The sequence below is a fragment of the Xenopus laevis genome, chromosome 6L (assembly GCF_017654675.1).
Source record: "Xenopus laevis strain J_2021 chromosome 6L, Xenopus_laevis_v10.1, whole genome shotgun sequence".
In the NCBI taxonomy this organism is placed as follows: Eukaryota; Metazoa; Chordata; class Amphibia; order Anura; family Pipidae; genus Xenopus; species Xenopus laevis.
Window position 1 is genome coordinate 17,803,182 of NC_054381.1, and position 19,403 is coordinate 17,822,584.

Sequence of the window (19,403 nt, forward strand, 5' to 3'; positions counted from 1 at the left end):
TGTCCCGTGGCTCATCATGGAACTGTAAGTGAAGGGTTACTCCCCAGCTTTAGAGGCAACAGGCATGAGTCGGGGCTGATGATGACAGATATGGCCACACCGTTTCCTCGTCTCCCGTTCTCATCTGAATACATTTGCCTAAATAGCATGCGTTTATGGAACATTCCATAAGTGAAAGCATTCTCCATGCTTTCACTCGCCTACTTATCTCAGATGTCAGGGATGGTTGACGTGCAGTTAATAAGAGTCATGTACATCCCCAACAGGTCACCATTAAATATATAAATAAATAAATATATATATCTCTAAGGTTGCCACCTTTTCCTAAAATTTTTACTGGCTGCTGGGGGGTGGGAAAAAAAAGAGGTGGACAGTGACCTAAAAGGGACGGGGCATGACGCAACGAAGGCCAGGAGTAGGACAAAAGTTAATTTTCCAGCAGATTGGGGCAGGCCAAGGGGTTTTGTTAAATTAGAACGAAAGCTTAACAAAAGAAGTAGGCTTTAAATGTTGTACATTATGTTTTACGTTTCTGTACCAGCCCAAGGCAACCACAGCCCTTTAGCAGTAAAGATCTGTGTCTCCAAAGATGCCCCAGTAGCTCCCCATCTTCTTTTCTGCTGTTTCACTGCACATGCTCTGTGCTGCTGTCACTTACTGAGCTTAGGGACCCACTCACAATATACAGTACACATAGAATAGAAATGTCACAATATAAGGCTGATTAGTAATTAATACAGATAATTACTACATGGCAGTACAGAAACCAGTGCAATTAGCATCAGAATTTAATAATCAGCCCTGTAGCATCAGCTTATATTACAGACCAACCTCATTTTCTGCTGGATAATTAGTGACGAGCCCTAAGCTTAGCTTCTCAACAGCTGCTCAGAGCCCACTGAGCATGTGAGTGTCACAGACACTTTCCAAGATGGTGACCCCCTGTGACAAGTTTGAAGTCCTGGATCATTGCTGCTATTGACAAGCTGAAACTTTAGGCTGGTGCAATCAGTTCATTGTATAAAACATGGCATTTTAGCCACATTCATTTTTAGGGTTTAGTTCTCCTTTAAGGGTATTACAAATTTACCGGCAGCTACATTGCCGGTAGATATGTAATACCAGCCCTGGCATTGGCAGGTGTTTTACCAGCTACGCCGGTAAAAGCCGGGTGGCAACCCTATATAGAGCTGATGCTAAACAAAGCACTGTAGCTATATAAAGACACTGCCTGAGCTATTTTCTCTGTGTGGGTATTTGTGAATAAAATGTGTCAGACCATACAACCTGACACCCAAGCACCACACTCAAGTCAGTTAGAAAGTGCTAAAGGATATACTGTAGGTGTCATATAGGTCTATGTTGTCCCTGAGAGCCTACTAAGAGATCATCCAGTTCCCATGTATAATAACTAACACGTAGGATACATAGACATACTCCAGAACTGGGTATCACAAGCTCAAAACCCACCTTTTAAATCCACCCACCGTACCATCGATATTAAACATCTTCCATTTCTATCCAACAATGCTTTTAAACACTCACATGGAAAAAACTGCCTTTAAACATTCAGAGAGAATTGAACGCAGACCCTGGGAATTGTGGGTAGCAGTATGCAAAATTTTCTTTAGCAAACAGATTTTTTTTATATTTAATGTTGAAATCTGACATAGGGCTAGACATATTGTCAATTTCCCAGCTGCCCCTAGTCATGTGACTTGTGCTCTGATTAACTTCAGTCACTCTTTACTGCTGTACTGCAAGTGGAGTGATATCCCCCCCCCGGCAGCTTAACAACAGAATAATGTGAAGGTAACCAGCTCCCTAACACAAGATAACAGCTGCCTGGTAGATCTAAAGCTGGCCATAGATGTAAAGATTTTTAAAAGATCCGATTGTCATCGTGAGACCACGATTATCTCGAAACGATCGTACGAATTGTCCATCAACTAAAAAGACCATTTGCCAGGAAAACAAAGGGTAGCTGCCTGCTTGGCCCTGCAAACATAGATAGTTTGCACTGGGACCGATAAAGATTTTTTAACCTGGCCGATCAATTTTCTGATGGCCGAAAAATCGTACGATCGTTCGAATCCCACTAACTTCACGATAATTTCGAAGGATTGCTAAAATCGGTTGTTCGGCAAGAAAAATCTTTGCGTCTATGTGGAGCTTAAGAACAACACTCAATAGTAAAATCCAGGTCCCACTGAGACACATTCAGTTACATTGAGTAGGAGAAACAACAGCCTGCCAGAAAGCAGTTCCATCCTAAAGTGCAGGCTCTTTCTGAAATCACATGACCAGACAAAATGACCTGAGATGCACCTACACACCAATATTGCAACTAAAAATATATACACTTGCTGGTTCAGGAATGAAATTTTATATTGTAGATTGAATTATTTGCAGTGTAAACAGTGTAACTTACTAATTAAAAGTACATCATAACAGAATCCCTTTGAAAAAAATGTGCTTTTGGGTCCCTGGTCTGAATTACTATTGTATATCTCAACACACACACTTAATTTGTTCACACAAGAACAGTGGAGGAGATAAGAAAAGAATCTGGAGCTGCATTTATAGTGCCCCTTTATCTTCCCTTGTCTCCATATCCTGTTAAACAATTATTAGTGATTGAGATAAGGGACACTCATCATTGTTATACAGAAAGCCAGAATGATAGGACTGGAAGAAGCCTTTGACTCCACATCAAAATTTACCACCCAGTCCCACCAACCCCATAGTGGAATCATCCTCTGACACCCATGCGTTGAGCCAATAGGATTAGTTATACAGGTATGGGACCTGTTATCCAGAATGCTCGGGACCTGAGGTTTACCAGATAAGAGATCTTTCTGTAATTTGGCTCTTCATACCTTATATCTACGTGAAAATCATGTAAACATTAAATAAACCCAATAGGCTGGTTTTGCTTCCAATAAGGATGAATTATATCTTAGTTGGGATCAAGTACAAGCTACTGTTTTATTATTACAGAGAAATATTTGTATTATTTGGATAAAATGGAGTCCATTGGAGATGGCCATTCTGTACTTCAGAACTTTCTGGATAATGGATAATACTGTTTTATTCATTGGCTTAACTAGATGTTACTGGGCCCCACAGCAAATTAATTTTAGGGCCCCATCATATCCAGAGGTTGTCCTGTTTTACCAATATATACAGAAATTGCTCATTAATTAGGGCATTATGGGGCCCCCTATCCCTCCTGGGTCCCCTGCAGCCGGGTTTGCTCTCTCTGTAGTTACGCCCCTGGTTTAATTATTACAGAGAAAAAGGAAATCATTTTTACAAATTTGGATTATTTGGATAAAATGGAGTCTATGGGAGATGGTCTTTCCTTAATTAGGAGCTTTCCGGATAACAGGTTTCCCGATTCCGGATCCAATACTCGTATGGGGTTAACCTAAAAAAAATAACTTTTTACCACTGCATGGGATTTACACTCACACCCAGTTCACCCCATGCTCCATTTAGTAAAGGGAGGCCCAATGACACCTTGTTTAATGTTTACAAAAAGTTATTTGCAATTGAAATTGCTGCTGAAAGTGCTATTTAACTCTTTCTGTTCTCTGGTTGTGACTAGGGATGCCCTGAATCCACTATTTGAGATTTGGCCAGATCCCCGAAACTTTGGTCCAAGATTCGGCCGAATACCAAACCGAATCCTAATTTGTATATTCAAATTAGGATTTGGATTCGGTTCAGACAGACACAAGGATTCGGACGAATCTGAATCCTGCTGAAAAAAGCCGAATCCCGAAACGGAACCCTGGATTCGGTGCATCCCTAGTTGTGACTCTTAAAACAACATAGCAGAATGCATTCCTCCTCCAGATCTCTTATTCCACTGGCTTTGGCTACATTGTTTCTGGAGTTAGAACCAGCAGTGCGGAGAACATATACAGCCGGCTCTCAAAAGCAATACAACTAGCTTTGAAAGCATCCAACGTATATTGGACAGCTGCTTAGAATGAGATTTACTTTCATTACACAACCAACAGATCTTTTAGGTAGAGATCCCCGTAAAAAAAAATCAATGCTACAGCTAATCCTAAAAATGTCATTTTATTGAGCTGCAGAACCATTTTTTAATTGCCTCCAAATGGCTCATTAACACTCTGTAATCCCCATGGATAGGGGTAACGTGTCTTTTTAGCTTGTATAGTTCCAGCATATTCCATTGGCTGTGCTGCTGGGTGAATCAGCAGCTCCCTATAAATAAGAATATTCATAGGGATATAATAAATGCCACCCACACACACTCCCTAATTCAACACACAGAAACAGGGCCGGGGTGGGGGGCTGTGTCATTACGGAGGTGGGATAAAGGCAAAAGAGATGCAGGGAATGTAGCCAAATACCCCCGGCAGCCTTCATTAGCCACTGTTTGCTTATTGTGTTTGTCTCTGTGTCTGACACTTAGGCGAGAGCGCATCTGCTTCCCTGTGCAGCTGAAAAAGCTTTGCTGTGGAATTTTAAAGGGAAAGTATCAGTGAGCAACAGTCTTCTTTAAAGCGCCAGCAGCACCAAACTGAAACGGAAAAAAACACTTTGTATCCATTTATAGTTTTTTTTTTGTCTTACAAAAGAAGAAATCAATTAACCAGCACACACCCAACTCCTGATAATGGAAGGCTCTATAAACTTAAAGTCTTAAGTTTTTTCACGTTAATACATTCTGCTAAGCAAGGGCAAAAACCCAGAGGCTCAGCAGAATGATGCTGCTTCCATTAGAGTAGAAGGTGCATTAAAATGTATCTCCGATGTGCTATATAACATTTAATAGCACGCCGTTACGTGACGATCATGGCAATAGGAGAAGTGCTTCAACTTTATTTTAAAGTTGTTCGCCTTTAAAATAACTTATAGGGGTTATTTTTTAAAGTCAGAATGCCAAAAACTCGAAAAATTCAAGTTTTTTAAACTTTTAATGAAACTTTAATGAAAAAAAAAAAAAACCTCAAATTATTCTGGATTTATTATACCCCGAGGATTATACTTGCCACGGTTGTATATAAATCATAGGGAGAAAATTGCGAAAATATACTGATCTGCGCTAGGGTTTCCTGCAATAATCCGAAGATTTTGTTGTTTTTCTGCAAACATCAGGGTGGAAAATCCGACAATTAGAATTTTTCAAGATTTTTTTCCCGCACAGGAAAATGTATTGAGAAATATGGGGAAATAACCTGTGCGGATTTGGTCGAAGTTGATGTAAAAAAAGTAACAAGATATTTTTGGATTTTGGTAAAGAAACCCCTTAGTATGATGTAGAGAGTGATATTCTGATACAATTTGCCATCGGTTTTCCTTTTTTATTATTTGAGGTTTTTGAGTTATTTAGCGTTTTAGTCAGCTATTTGCAACTTCAGCAATCTGGTTGCTAGGGCCCAAATTACCCTAGCAACCATGCACAGATTTGAATAAGAGACTGTGATATGAAAAGGAGAGGCCTGAATAGAAAGAGGAATAATAAAAAGTAGCAATAACAATACATTTCTAGCCTTACAGAGCATTTGTTTTTTTTGATGGAGTCAGTGACCCCTATTTGAAAGCTGAAAAGAGTCAGAAGACTATACGCAAATAATTCAATAAATACAGAAAAGAAATAATGACGGCCAATTGGAAGGCTGCTTAGAATTATCCATTCTATAACATACTAAAAAATTAGTATGATGTAGAGAGCGATTTGCAATTGGTTATCATTTTTTATTATTTGTGGTTTTTGAGTTAATTAGCTTTTTTATTTAAGAAGCTCTCCAGTTTGCAATTTCAGCAGTCTGGTTGCTAGGGTAATTTGGACCCTAGCAACCAGACTGCTGAAAATGCACTGATTTGAATAAGAGACTGGAATATAAATAGGAGAGGCCTGAATAGAAAGATGAGTAACAAAAAGTAACAATACATTTGTAGCCTTACAGAGCATTTGGTTTTTAGATTGGGTCGGCGACCCCTATTTGAAAGCTGGAAAGAGTCAGAAGACAAAGGCAAATAATTTAACAACTATAAAAAATGACAACCAACTGAAAAGTTGCTTAGAATTAGCCATTCTATAACATACTAAAAGTAAGTGAAAAGGTCCTTTAAAGGGGAACTGCAGCAGTAGTTTATATTGCAGCTGCTGTACCGTCATTGACTTTCCTGTAACAATCACTGGCAACTCCGCGCTGCTTTTTATATCACAGCTCAACACTGAGCAGAACAATAAGCTGAATGGTTTAATCATTAATGAGACCTGACTCCCAAAGGGTCTCAGAAGAGAACTGTAGACAGACCACCCTGCTGCAGCCTTTTATGGAGCCCTATGGAGGTCAGACCGAGCTGCTGTGATGCTTTGTATTTGGGGTACAAGAATAATTCTGGTGTCGGGGTATTGCCTGTAGGGGCTGCTGCCTTGGGACCCATGAAATCTGGAAACAGTTTTTTTTTAAAGGGGAAGTAGGGAGCTCTACATTCCAGTTCAGAAGAATGTGACCTTCCTGGTCTCCTAGTGGGCCCATTATATAATATATTTTATACTACATATATTTTATACTACATATACAACATACTACTGTAGTTTATGAATTATTTGCTTTCTTATTTCGACTGTTTCCAGCTTTCAAACTGGGGTCACCGACCCCATGTAAAAAAAAAAACAACAAATGCTCTTTAAGGCTACAAATTTTGTTTTTGCTACTTTTTATTACTCATCTTTCTTTCTATTCAGGCCTCTCCTATTCATATTCCAGTCTTGTATTCAAATCAGTGCATGGTTACTAGGGGAATTAAATCTAAATAACTCAAAAAACACAAATAGTGAAAAAAAATTAAAACCAAGTGCAAATTGTCTCCGAATATCACTCTCTACAGTTATTGAGAGTTAATTTAAAGGTGAACAACCTCTTTAAGCTCCCAGCCTGACATGCAAATGAGGGGAAAGCAGAACAGGGATTGAGCATGACAAGGCACGGGCCCATATGCCTGAAATCAGCGGCCGTTGCTTGGCGCACAATAGGGCCCATTGTTGAGGCCCCCGGCCACAGCTTGCTAGCCACATGGCACATGGTACTGTCCGTTGAGAAGCCAGTTCCCATTCACAGTACAAGACAATGTGGTGACAGTGAGATGCCAAGGCAGTGATTTGCCCTTCACACTGCAACAAAAAACAATGGCAAAGGGTCGGACGAGACACAACTGCCAGCTGAGCTTTTATTAATGGCGCCCACGCTAACTGCCAACATGCAGGTGGGACAGAGAGGAACTAAGTGTCATTTATAGTAATATATACTATAGGATACTACAGGAGGCCAGGCATGTCAGTGTTGAACTAGCCCTGACAGGGGGGGCTATGGCTCTCACAGGCCTCAGTGCAATGGATATAATGGATATTAGCAGAGCCAGATATATGTGTTTCCCTGCAGCTTCATTGCATCAGCCCAATGCCAAGGCTCAGCTGTTCTGTAAGTGTCGGTGGAAACAAACCCAGGCAATTGCAGGAAACACCCTGCCGAGTGATTCCAAGCAGCGGCCACACAAATACATTGTGTAGTAGAGTGTTTTCCATTAGCACCTCCTCCATTATTTATTCAATGGGTTTCTTCTGCAGAGCCCCAGTCATTTACTTCTCTGTATGCTGCACACCATTGATTATGGTATAACTCGCCTTTCCTACCCTAAAACAGGGTTTACTTCCCCTTTAAAGAAAAAACTGTTTCCAAATGTCATGGGTGCATGAATTAGGAAGGTACTTGGCTAGACTATAATTCCAAATGGGCACCATAATGTAAATTCTAATTAGGGATGCACCGAATCTACTATTATGGATTCGGCCGAATCCCTGAATCCTTCGTAGAAGATTCAGCTGAATACTGAACTGAATCATAATTTGCATATGCAAATTAGTATGCAAATTAGGATCAGAAAAGGAAAAAAATGACTTTTGTTTTTTTTAATGAAAAGTCACATGATTTCCCCTTCCTGCCCCAATTTGCATACGCAAATTAGGATTTGGATTTGGTTAAAAAGGCCAATCCTGGCCGAATCCCGAACCGAATCCTAGATTTGGTGCATCCCTAATTTTAATGCTCAGCTCTCCAGTTTGCAATTTCAGCAGTCTGGTTGCTAGGGTCCAAATTACCCTAGCAACCATGCATTGATTTGAATAAGAGACTGGAATATGAATCGGAGAGGGTCTGAATAAAAACATGAGTAATAAGTAGCAATAACAATAAATGTGTAGCCTTACAGAGCATTTGTTTTTTTAGATGGGGTCAGTGACCCCCTTTTGAAAGCTGGAAAGAGTCAGAAGAAGAAGGCAAGTAGGTCATAGAGGGTGAGAGCAGATATTCAATATGCCCCTCAGTTATACAATGAAACAACTTCCAGCCTGACTCCATCATAGACTATACAATACAATCCCATAGCCTGTATCCCTAATGGTGCTGAACAACAACCCCCAGCATTCATCAGCATATAATGAAAGTCTAAAGCACTTGAGTTGTAGTTTAACAACATCTAGGGAGCACCTCCCGGCGCTTCAAGCAACCCATCCACAGAAGCTTATAATTACATCCAAATAGTTTTTTTAGACACTAAATCAAAGGCCTAATTTCTTAAAGATGTTGGTGCATGAGTCGAGCCCATAGCTGCTGCACTGATGAAAGCTTTAGAAGAGACACATACTGTAGGTGGGGCATAAACCCACAGTGTGAGAAATATGTACTCGTGTAACAGAGGAGAATTTGCACTGGGCCCCTCCAGCCAGTGCCCTCACCCCGATCCCTTACAGCCAGTGAGTGCCCTTGTCCAGATCTCCCCCAGCCCGCCCTGACCCCCTCCAGAAAGCGCCCTTGACTCAACCCCATTCATCCAATGCCCTTGCCCGACCCCCTCCAGCTAGTGCCCTTGCCGACCCCCTCCAGCCAGTGCCTTCTTCAGAAAGTGCCCTCCACCTGACCCCCTCCAGATGTGCCCTCGCTTGACCCCCTCCAGCCCGTATCCTCGCCCTGATCCCCCTCCAGAAAGTGCCCTCGCCCCGATCCCCTCCAGGCAGTGCCCACTTCATGATCCCTTACAGCCAGTGAGTGCCGTTGTCCAGATCTCCCCCAGCCCGCCCTGACCCCCCCCAGAAAGTGCCCTCGCCCCAACCCCCTCGAAACCAGTGCCCTTGCCCGAGCCCCTCCAGCCAGTGCCTTCTTCACAAAATGCCCTCCACCTGACCCCCTCTAGCCCCTGTCCTCCCCTGACCCCCTCCAGATGTGCCCTCGCCCTGATCCCCTCCAGTCAGTGCCCACTTCCTGATCCCTTACAGCCAGTGCCCTCGCCCTGATCACAGCGGCACCTGGGTACAAACAGAGAATGTTGTTTAGATTTTGTCCACGTTCTCTGGGCACAGCCTGTCTCACTGGCAGAGATGCTGTACAACAAGGACTTTCAAGGGGATGGCAGGGTCTGAAAAGGCACAAACAAGAAATTCAAGGGGAACTAGCACCGCAAGTGCTGTGAGCCTTTTCCTTTGCCTTGCTAAGCTTTCCGATCTCTATCCCACTGCTAGTTAAACCACTGAAATGTCTTAATGAGTGAACAGTACATTGGAAAATTGCTTTTCTTCCATTAGGCACAATTTTATTTTTGAGGGTTTTACATGCTCTTTAATCATGTTAATTGCTCTTCGTTCTGCGCTGGTGTAAACAAGGGGTTTCAGAGAGGACATGTGACTGCTGTGACCAAATGCTCTGTTATAAAGATAGCAAGAATTTTAGCCATAAAGTGTGACAACACTGCTGGGAGAGAGAGGAAGAACTTTGTCTGATTATATTTCCCTATAGAAGCACAAATGTGGCTATAGCCTTTTCAAAATTTAAAGGGCAACTGCACCCAAAGCCTTTTTTTGCATAATAATAGTGCCACCTAGTTACATGTTATGACTTACGGTTCATTTTCTAAGGGTGTCGATCCCTGTGACCAAGCAGTGTGCGCCACAATTTGAGAGGTCAGGGTGTGTCAGTGGGTTTTTGATAGTTATATGTCAGTTCTGGCTTCTGCTATATGGTTTCAGTGATCAGAACCAGTAGTGCATCGAATATAACAGTCAGACACATTAAAGGCAGAGACACACGCTGCTATTTCAGGAGATTAGTTGACAAATCGCTTCTTCTTCGGCGACTAATCTCCCTGAACTGTCTTCCTGCCAGCTAGAGTGTAAATCGCCAGCGGGATGGCCCTCTGTACATTTTCACTTTCCGAAATTGCCTCACGAGGAAACTTCGGGCGACTTCAGAAAGCCAAATCGATCCAAGTGCCATCCCGCCGGCGATTTACATTCTAGCCGGCGGGAAGGCAGTTCGGGGAGATTAGTCGCCCGAAGAAGAAACGATTTGTCGCTGGGTGACTAATCACCAGAAATAACAGTGTGTGTCTCTGACCTAAAGGATATCAATCCAACTTGCAGTACAGCAGTAAAGCACAGCAGTAAAGAGTGACTGAAGTTTATCAGACTGGAGGCAGCTGGGAAACTGACAATATGTCTAGCCCCATTTAATATAAATTAAATATAAATAAATCTGTTTGCTTTTTTGAAACATGTTTTTTAGTGTAGAAGTCTACTGGAGCAGAACTATTAACTGATGTGTTTTGAAAAAAAAAATTCTCCCATGACAGTATCCCTTTAATAAAAGCTGCTTAGAGTGACATTTTCTTTCATAAGCAAAAACCTGTTTTTAGGTGGCGTTACCCTTTAAGTACCCGTTCCCCTGCACCCCAAACATTCGCCTCAAAGGGAGAAGCGTGGAATTACGCTCGCCATCTCACAGAGCAAGTCACTATGCGTGATGGAGTTAAAAGGGGTTATTTCCCTTGCTGCCAGAATGAACATATTTACTAATGGACAGCCCAGCAATCAATAGTCCAGCACCGTAACCGTCCAGCATTATTATAAGACACACGGCAATGATTCATACGCAATGATATCCCTGATACACAATCAACTGCACCAAAGGAGGCAAAATCTACCCAGTTCTGGGAACCAACACCAATCCATTAGATGTTTCCTTCCAGGTGCCCAGGTAATGCTAACTGCTGATTGGTTGATAAAGGTTACTAGGCCCCACTATAGGCCGGCTGTAACAATCCCAGCTCCGTTCCGTTGCAAAGTGTTAAATAAAGAAAACAATGTCAACAAATCAGGCCCCTCCCTGCTGCCGACTGATCTGGCAGGCGGCATTTAGTTGTTTGGCAGGAGGCACTGGGAGAAACCGTTACTAAAGGGGAAGAAAGATCTAAATGACTGGAGGCTGATTCCTGGTCAGAGGGATATATATTTTGGGAGCTATTAATGGAGGGGGCTCCTATACAAGGACTAATATCTCTGCCTCAGACCCCCTAAGTGTGGTGTGAATGTTGAACAGGGAACAGAATTTGCCGGTACTGGATGATGATGATGATGAGGGCCCCGCTGCACAGGACTGTACAAGGGGAACAAGGGGCCCAGAGCATGGTAGTGACAGATGATGATCCACTAAAGCTTCCCTAATCCTAACATACTAACCCAGGGAGGGAGGGAGGTGCAGCAACCAGCACAGGAGGAGTCTCCTTTCCATTCCAATGGGCCTCTTAGCTCTCTGTACTGCAGAACCCCTCACACACACACTGGTCTGATACACATACAGTACACTGGGCTGATACACACACATACAGTACACTGGGCTGATACACACACATACAGTACACTGGGCTGATACACACATACAGTACACTGGGCTGATACACACACATACAGTACACTGGGCTGATACACACACATACAGTACACTGGGCTGATACACATACAGTACACTGGGCTGATACACACACATACAGTACACTGGGCTGATACACACACATACAGTACACTGGTCTGATACACATACAGTACACTGGGCTGATACACACACATACAGTACACTGGGCTGATACACACACATACAGTACACTGGGCTGATACACACACATACAGTACACTGGGCTGATACACATACATACAGTACACTGGGCTGATACACACACATACAGTACACTGGTCTGATACACATACAGTACACTGGGCTGATACACACACATACAGTACACTGGGCTGATACACACACATACAGTACACTGGGCTGATACACACACATACAGTACACTGGTCTGATACACATACAGTACACTGGGCTGATACACATACATACAGTACACTGGGCTGATACACACACATACAGTACACTGGGCTGATACACACACAGTACACTGGGCTGATACACACACATACAGTACACTGGGCTGATACACACACATACAGTACACTGGTCTGATACACATACAGTACACTGGGCTGATACACACACATACAGTACACTGGTCTGATACACATACAGTACACTGGGCTGATACACACACATACAGTACACTGGGCTGATACACACACATACAGTACACTGGGCTGATACACACACACATACAGTACACTGGGCTGATACACACACACATACAGTACACTGGGCTGATACACACACATACAGTACACTGGGCTGATACACATACAGTACACTGGGCTGATACACACACATACAGTACACTGGGCTGATACACACACATACAGTACACTGGGCTGATACACACACATACAGTACACTGGGCTGACACACACAATACATTGGGCTGATACACACACATACAGTACACTGGGCTGATACACATACAGTACACTGGGCTGATACACACACATACAGTACACTGGGCTGATACACACACATACAGTACACTGGGCTGACACACACAATACATTGGGCTGATACACTGTAACACTATATATAGGGGAGGCTACACGTGGGTGTAAGGAGCCTGTTCCCCAGGGCTGGCAGCAGACTTTGTGTAGTGTAAATAAGAAAGGCTTTGGGCAGAGCAGCCAATAAGGGGCCACAGTGGTGAGTGCAAGCCTAGAAGCCCAATCTCACGGGCCTGGGGAAAGATCAAGGCAGATCTGTGCTGGGATTTAAGAGGGACCCGGCAGCTCCTGAACTTCTTGTGAACCCTAAGATTTGTCAGGGAGGCCCCGGCTGAATGGAGATCAGATGTGCAAAGGGGCCAGAGGCTCAATATACAGTGAGGGGCAGACACACTATATAACAAAAGCTACAGCTCTCCAGCACTTCTACATTACATCTCACAGCATTCCCAAAGAGCCACTGTCTGGCAAAGAATTATGGGAGTTGTAGTCCAATAGAGCCAGCATATTGCTTAACTGGACACACTAACCCTTACCCAACAGCATCTGTGCTTCCTACACACACTATACATTCAGGTACAAACACAATTGTGTCTAACTACACACACTATACATTCAGTTACAAACACAATATTGTATAACTACACACACTATACATTCAGTTACAAACACAATATTGTATAACTACACACACTATACATTCAGTTACAAACACAATTGTGTCTAACTACACACACTATACATTCAGGTACAAACACAATATTGTATAACTACACACACTATACATTCAGTTACAAACACAATTTTGCATAACTACACACACTATACATTCAGTTACAAACACAATTGTGTCTAACTACACACACTATACATTCAGTTACAAACACAATATTGTATAACTACACACACTATACATTCAGTTACAAACACAATTGTGTCTAACTACACACACTATACATTCAGTTACAAACACAATATTGTATAACTACACACACTATACATTCAGTTACAAACACAATTGTGCTAACTACACACACTATACATTCAGTTACAAATACAATTGTGTCTAACTACACACACTATACATTCAGTTACAAACACAATATTGTATAACTACACACACTATACATTCAGGTACAAACACAATTGTGTCTAACTACACACACTATACATTCAGGTACAAACACAATATTGTATAACTACACACACTATACATTCAGGTACAAACACAATATTGTATAACTACACACACTATACATTCAGTTACAAACACAATATTGTATAACTACACACACTATACATTCAGTTACAAACACAATATTGTATAACTACACACACTATACATTCAGTTACAAACACAATATTGTATAACTACACACACTATACATTCAGTTACAAACACAATATTGTATAACTACACACACTATACATTCAGGTACAAACACAATTGTGTCTTAACTACACACACTATACATTCAGGTACAAACACAATTGTGTCTAACTACACACACTATACATTCAGTTACAAACACAATATTGTATAACTACACACACTATACATTCAGTTACAAACACAATTGTGTCTAACTACACACACTATACATTCAGTTACAAACACAATTGTGTCTAACTACACACACTATACATTCAGTTACAAACACAATTGTGTCTAACTACACACACTATACATTCAGTTACAAACACAATATTGTATAACTACACACACTATACATTCAGTTACAAACACAATTGTGTCTTAACTACACACACTATACATTCAGTTACAAACACAATTGTGTCTAACTACACACACTATACATTCAGTTACAAACACAATATTGTATAACTACACACACTATACATTCTGTTACAAACACAATTGTGTCTAACTACACACACTATACATTCAGTTACAAACACAATTGTGTTTTAACTACACACACTATACATTCAGTTACAAACACAATTGTGTCTTAACTACACACACTATACATTCAGTTACAAACACAATTGTGTCTTAACTACACACACTATACATTCAGTTACAAACACAATATTGTATAACTACACACACTATACATTCAGTTACAAACACAATTGTGTCTTAACTACACACACTATACATTCAGTTACAAACACAATTGTGTTTTAACTACACACACTATACATTCAGTTACAAACACAATATTGTATAACTACACACACTATACATACAGTTACAAACACAATTGTGTCTTAACTACACACACACTATACATTCAGTTACAAACACAATTGTGTCTAACTACACACACTATACATTCAGTTACAAACACAATATTGTATAACTACACACACTATACATTCAGTTACAAACACAATTGTGTCTTAACTACACACACTATACATTCAGTTACAAACACAATTGTGTCTAACTACACACACTATACATTCAGTTACAAACACAATATTGTATAACTACACACACTATACATTCAGTTACAAACACAATTGTGTCTAACTACACACACTATACATTCAGTTACAAACACAATATTGTATAACTACACACACTATACATTCAGTTACAAACACAATTGTGTCTAACTACACACACTATACATTCAGTTACAAACACAATTGTGTCTAACTACACACACTATACATTCAGTTACAAACACAATTGTGTCTAACTACACACACTATACATTCAGTTACAAACACAATATTGTATAACTACACACACTATACATACAGTTACAAACACAATTGTGTCTAACTACACACACTATACATTCAGTTACAAACACAATTGTGTCTAACTACACACACTATACATTCAGTTACAAACACAATTGTGTCTAACTACACACACTATACATTCAGTTACAAACACAATATTGTATTACTACACACACTATACATTCAGTTACAAACACAATTGTGTATAACTACACACACTATACATTCAGTTACAAACACAATTGTGTCTTAACTACACACACTATACATTAAGTTACAAACACAATTCCAGCAGTCGGAGGGGATTCTGGGGGTTGTAGTCAGTAACAGCTGCAGGTCGGACACCCAAAATAAAGGGGCCCTAGTCAACCTCTTTGTCAGCAGGAAGATACAAACGTGTGTAAGAGAGAACGCCCGGGGCCCTTATTTGTCTGGAGCGCGTCACTTTCCTTTCACTGCAGTCTGCAGGTGACACACACATCACACATATGGCTTTGCACTGACTTGTGAAAGTGTCTGACACAGGAACACACCAGAGAGACGTGCACAATCCTCTCAGCTCACACACACACACTGACCCAGTTAATCGCTTTGTTCTGGAGTCGCAACTGCCACCATTGGCAACTGCCACCTCCAGATTCAGAGTTATCCACAGATTCTTCTCGCACAGTATTTTTGGATTCCAACGGGACTAGGCCATTATTATAGGATAAGGCAGACGCAACTGGACAGTGACCCTGGCAACCAATCAGATTCTTGCTTCCAATATTACACCTACATACGCCAAATCCAAGCTAATTGTTGATTGGTTGAAAAGGTTAATATGCAGCCAGTACAGCTAATAATTATTAATTAATAATCATCTCCTATACTATGGAAGCCTACTGATCCCAGCATGGGTTTAGCCCAGTGCCTGTAAGAGAGCATGCTGGGAGATGTAGTCTGGCAATATTTAGGGACCCAGCGTTTACAAAAAGGAAAACTGCACTAGAAATCTAAGGGTTCTCTGTAGGAAAAGGCTGAAATCGTGTACTCCCGACAATTAAGACACCAACGTGTGACATTCAGGATTAATGATGTAATGAATGAAGTGCCCCCTGTGTTTATGGAGAGGTGTTAGTGCCGGGGGGGGGCAATCTCACTAATATTCCGCTTACTGGACTGGGTATAAAAAGAGAGGGAGGGTGATGAGCACATCTGGATAGGGTGGGGCTTATTTATACTACATTTCCCAGCATGCCCCTACAGCCAAAGCTGGAAGTCAAAATGAACCTCCTCATCCATAAGCAACGTCTCCTTTGCCCAAAAGCGGCAATCTGTCTGTATCCAGCGCAGGACAGAATGCACCACATTAACCCTTTGTGCCCTCAGAATAAAAAGGCTGACGATGTCCCTCCCCACACAAAGACACACACACACACGTGTATATATATATATAAATATAGTATGATAGCCAGCAGACATTCACAATGAGACAGAAGCCTGACTCAGTACTGCCAGGGAAGGACAGGGTTAATGTCATGGCATTTTCTCCGTGTGTTTGAGAACAATCCACATCAGGACAGACGGACAGCGCCGTTTTGCAGAAGCGCAACCCAGATGCAGAGGCGAGCGGCTCCCTCTCTCTCTCTCTGTACCAAGGGCCAGGCACTTTACATAATGCACTTATATATATATATATATATATATATATATATATATATATATATATATATATATATATATATACATATACACTGCACATCCACTGAACTGCACACACACATATTTATATACTGCACACACACACATATATATATATACTGCACATCACTGAACTGCACACACATATTTATATACTGCACACACACACATTTATATATATACTGCACATCACTGAACTCCACATATATATATTGCTGACAGAAGCGCTGCACAAAGCTTTAACACTTTCACTGCCAGCCAGGCTCATGACAGTTGGGTATGTGCAGGGGCTGCAGGCCTGGCTGACAGCAGAGGGAGATCAACTGTCACATAGGACAACCTGTTCCTCACAGGCAAACCGTTAACCCCATCCTGCCCACCCCCCAGGGATTAGCAAGATTTGCCCATGTCAATGCCCCCCAGGGATTATAAAGAAAGTCAGGCTGTGTGTGACATGTGCTGGAAAGCAAAGGGTTCGGTGGCCAGTGACAGGAGGAGCTGCTGCTGCAGGATACAGCGAGTCTGCGGTAACATTGTCAGGAATAGGCAGCGGGGAGGGCGAATAACCTGTGGCCCCTGGACTGTGGCTGAACTGCAGCTCCCAACATAATGACAGCAGGAGTGTATGTGACAAATCCCGCAGTGTGTGTGTGTAATGTCCCCTATCCCTGACAGCAGCAGCAGCGCCTCCTCCCCAGGCAGCAGCGTCAGACAATGAGTCGCAGCGATTTTACCTTCGGATAATTCCAGCTCCAGCTCGGCCAGTCTGGCTCTCACCTCCAGCGGCAGGGATACGCTGTCCAGGCTGCGAGGATCCGCCATTCTCCGCTGGATCGGGCGGTGCGTCTGTATTGTCCCCTGTGTGTGTGACAGATGCGCCGCGACTCAGTGAGACATCGGGGGCTGCAGCGATTGTTCCTCCCCGCGCCCGCACTGCCCCTTCCTTCTCCTCCGGCCGCTGAGAGCTCAGTATTGGCAGCGGGATTAGCAGGGAGCACTGGGGCAGACCATTGTGTGCGAGCGCTGCCTCCTCTCACTCCTCTGAGCTCTGGCTCAAACCACTGGGAGGGGCCCCACTCGCACATTAAAGGGGCAGTACTGCGGCTCCTCGCTTTAACCCCTTCTGCACTGGCTCTGATATTGTTGGGGTGCTGCGCCCCAAAACCATTTGAATGCGTGTAGTTGTGCTTGACCTGGGGTTGTGATGGACCCTCAAATGCCCTAGAAACGTGGGGGGGTCAGTGCACAAATTACTGCTACACCCCAGAGTTGCCAGGTCCTAATTTTCAAAACCAGCCCAAAACTAGCCAAGAGACGCTTCAAAAGTAGCCCAAAAATAGCCCAATCTGTGCAGTGAAAAAAAGTAAAAAATAAAAAATAAAATCCGCCTTTTTAAATTTTTCACTGTTTCGCAATTTTTTCCACAAAGCCAAATGGGACAGATTTGCCCGTCACCAGGGGCGTAATTACATAAGGCCCTAATACATCTACAATTTCAATAAATATTGGTAAAACAAGTCAACTTCTAGACATTTGAATAGGAAAATGCTTAAAGGATATGTAAACCTTTACAACCAGTGAATGTAAAACTGATAATGGGGTTATTCTAAGCACTTTTGTCATTTACATTCATTAGTTGTTTTGTTTTTATTCCGAGATATTAAGGGATACATGTGCTGTTAATAGGAATGGATTTTGTAACAACAGCGCCACCTGCTGGTCATTTCCCCACCAGTCTGACCACCAAGTAGTCAAGGAAGTTGTCAGGAGACAGAAAGAGGCTGCTCTGATGATGAAACCTCAAACTAAAACCTTCGCGTGCATGTGATCCTGCTACCCCTATAAACTACAGAAGCTGCAGTAAGTGTATTCACATCTAATGACCGCCCCAAACAAGCCCAGGCTACCAGGGTTGCCAGGTCTAATTTTCAAAACCAGCCCAAAACTAGCCAAGAGGCACTTCAAAAGTAGCTCAAAAATAGCACAATATGTGCAGTGAAAAAAAAAGTCTAAAAAAACAAATAAATATATGTAAAAAATGTGCAAATGCCGAGGGGGGCCCAGGAGGTATAGAGGGGCCCATAAGGCCCTAATACATATTAAATTTCATTAAATATTGGTAAAACAGCTCAACCTCTAGACATTTTGGTGGCCAGCAGATTTTTGCCCCAAAATTGTCTGAAACTGAGAAAATGCAAAAATGCTTAAGGGGTATGGGAGATTGGGGTACAGAGCTCAAATTGCGGTA

The 19,403-nt window shown here is 42.1% G+C and overlaps 1 protein-coding gene across 4 annotated transcripts in view; it reads right to left on the reverse strand.

The window, feature by feature from the left end:
* Window positions 1-18,271, reverse strand: part of LOC108718748 (disco-interacting protein 2 homolog C) — a 278,249-nt gene extending 259,978 nt beyond the window's left edge. For 2 of the 4 annotated variants that reach the window (XM_041565809.1, XM_041565806.1), the window contains exon 1: window positions 17,890-18,271. In XM_041565809.1, coding sequence (XP_041421743.1) covers window positions 17,890-17,977 — 88 coding nt within the window. In that variant the 5' untranslated portion in view covers window positions 17,978-18,271. The remainder of the gene's footprint in view (window positions 1-17,889) is intronic. The other 2 variants (XM_041565808.1, XM_041565807.1) reach the window with 1 other exon arrangement.
* Between the last annotated feature and the right edge of the window lie 1,132 nt (window positions 18,272-19,403).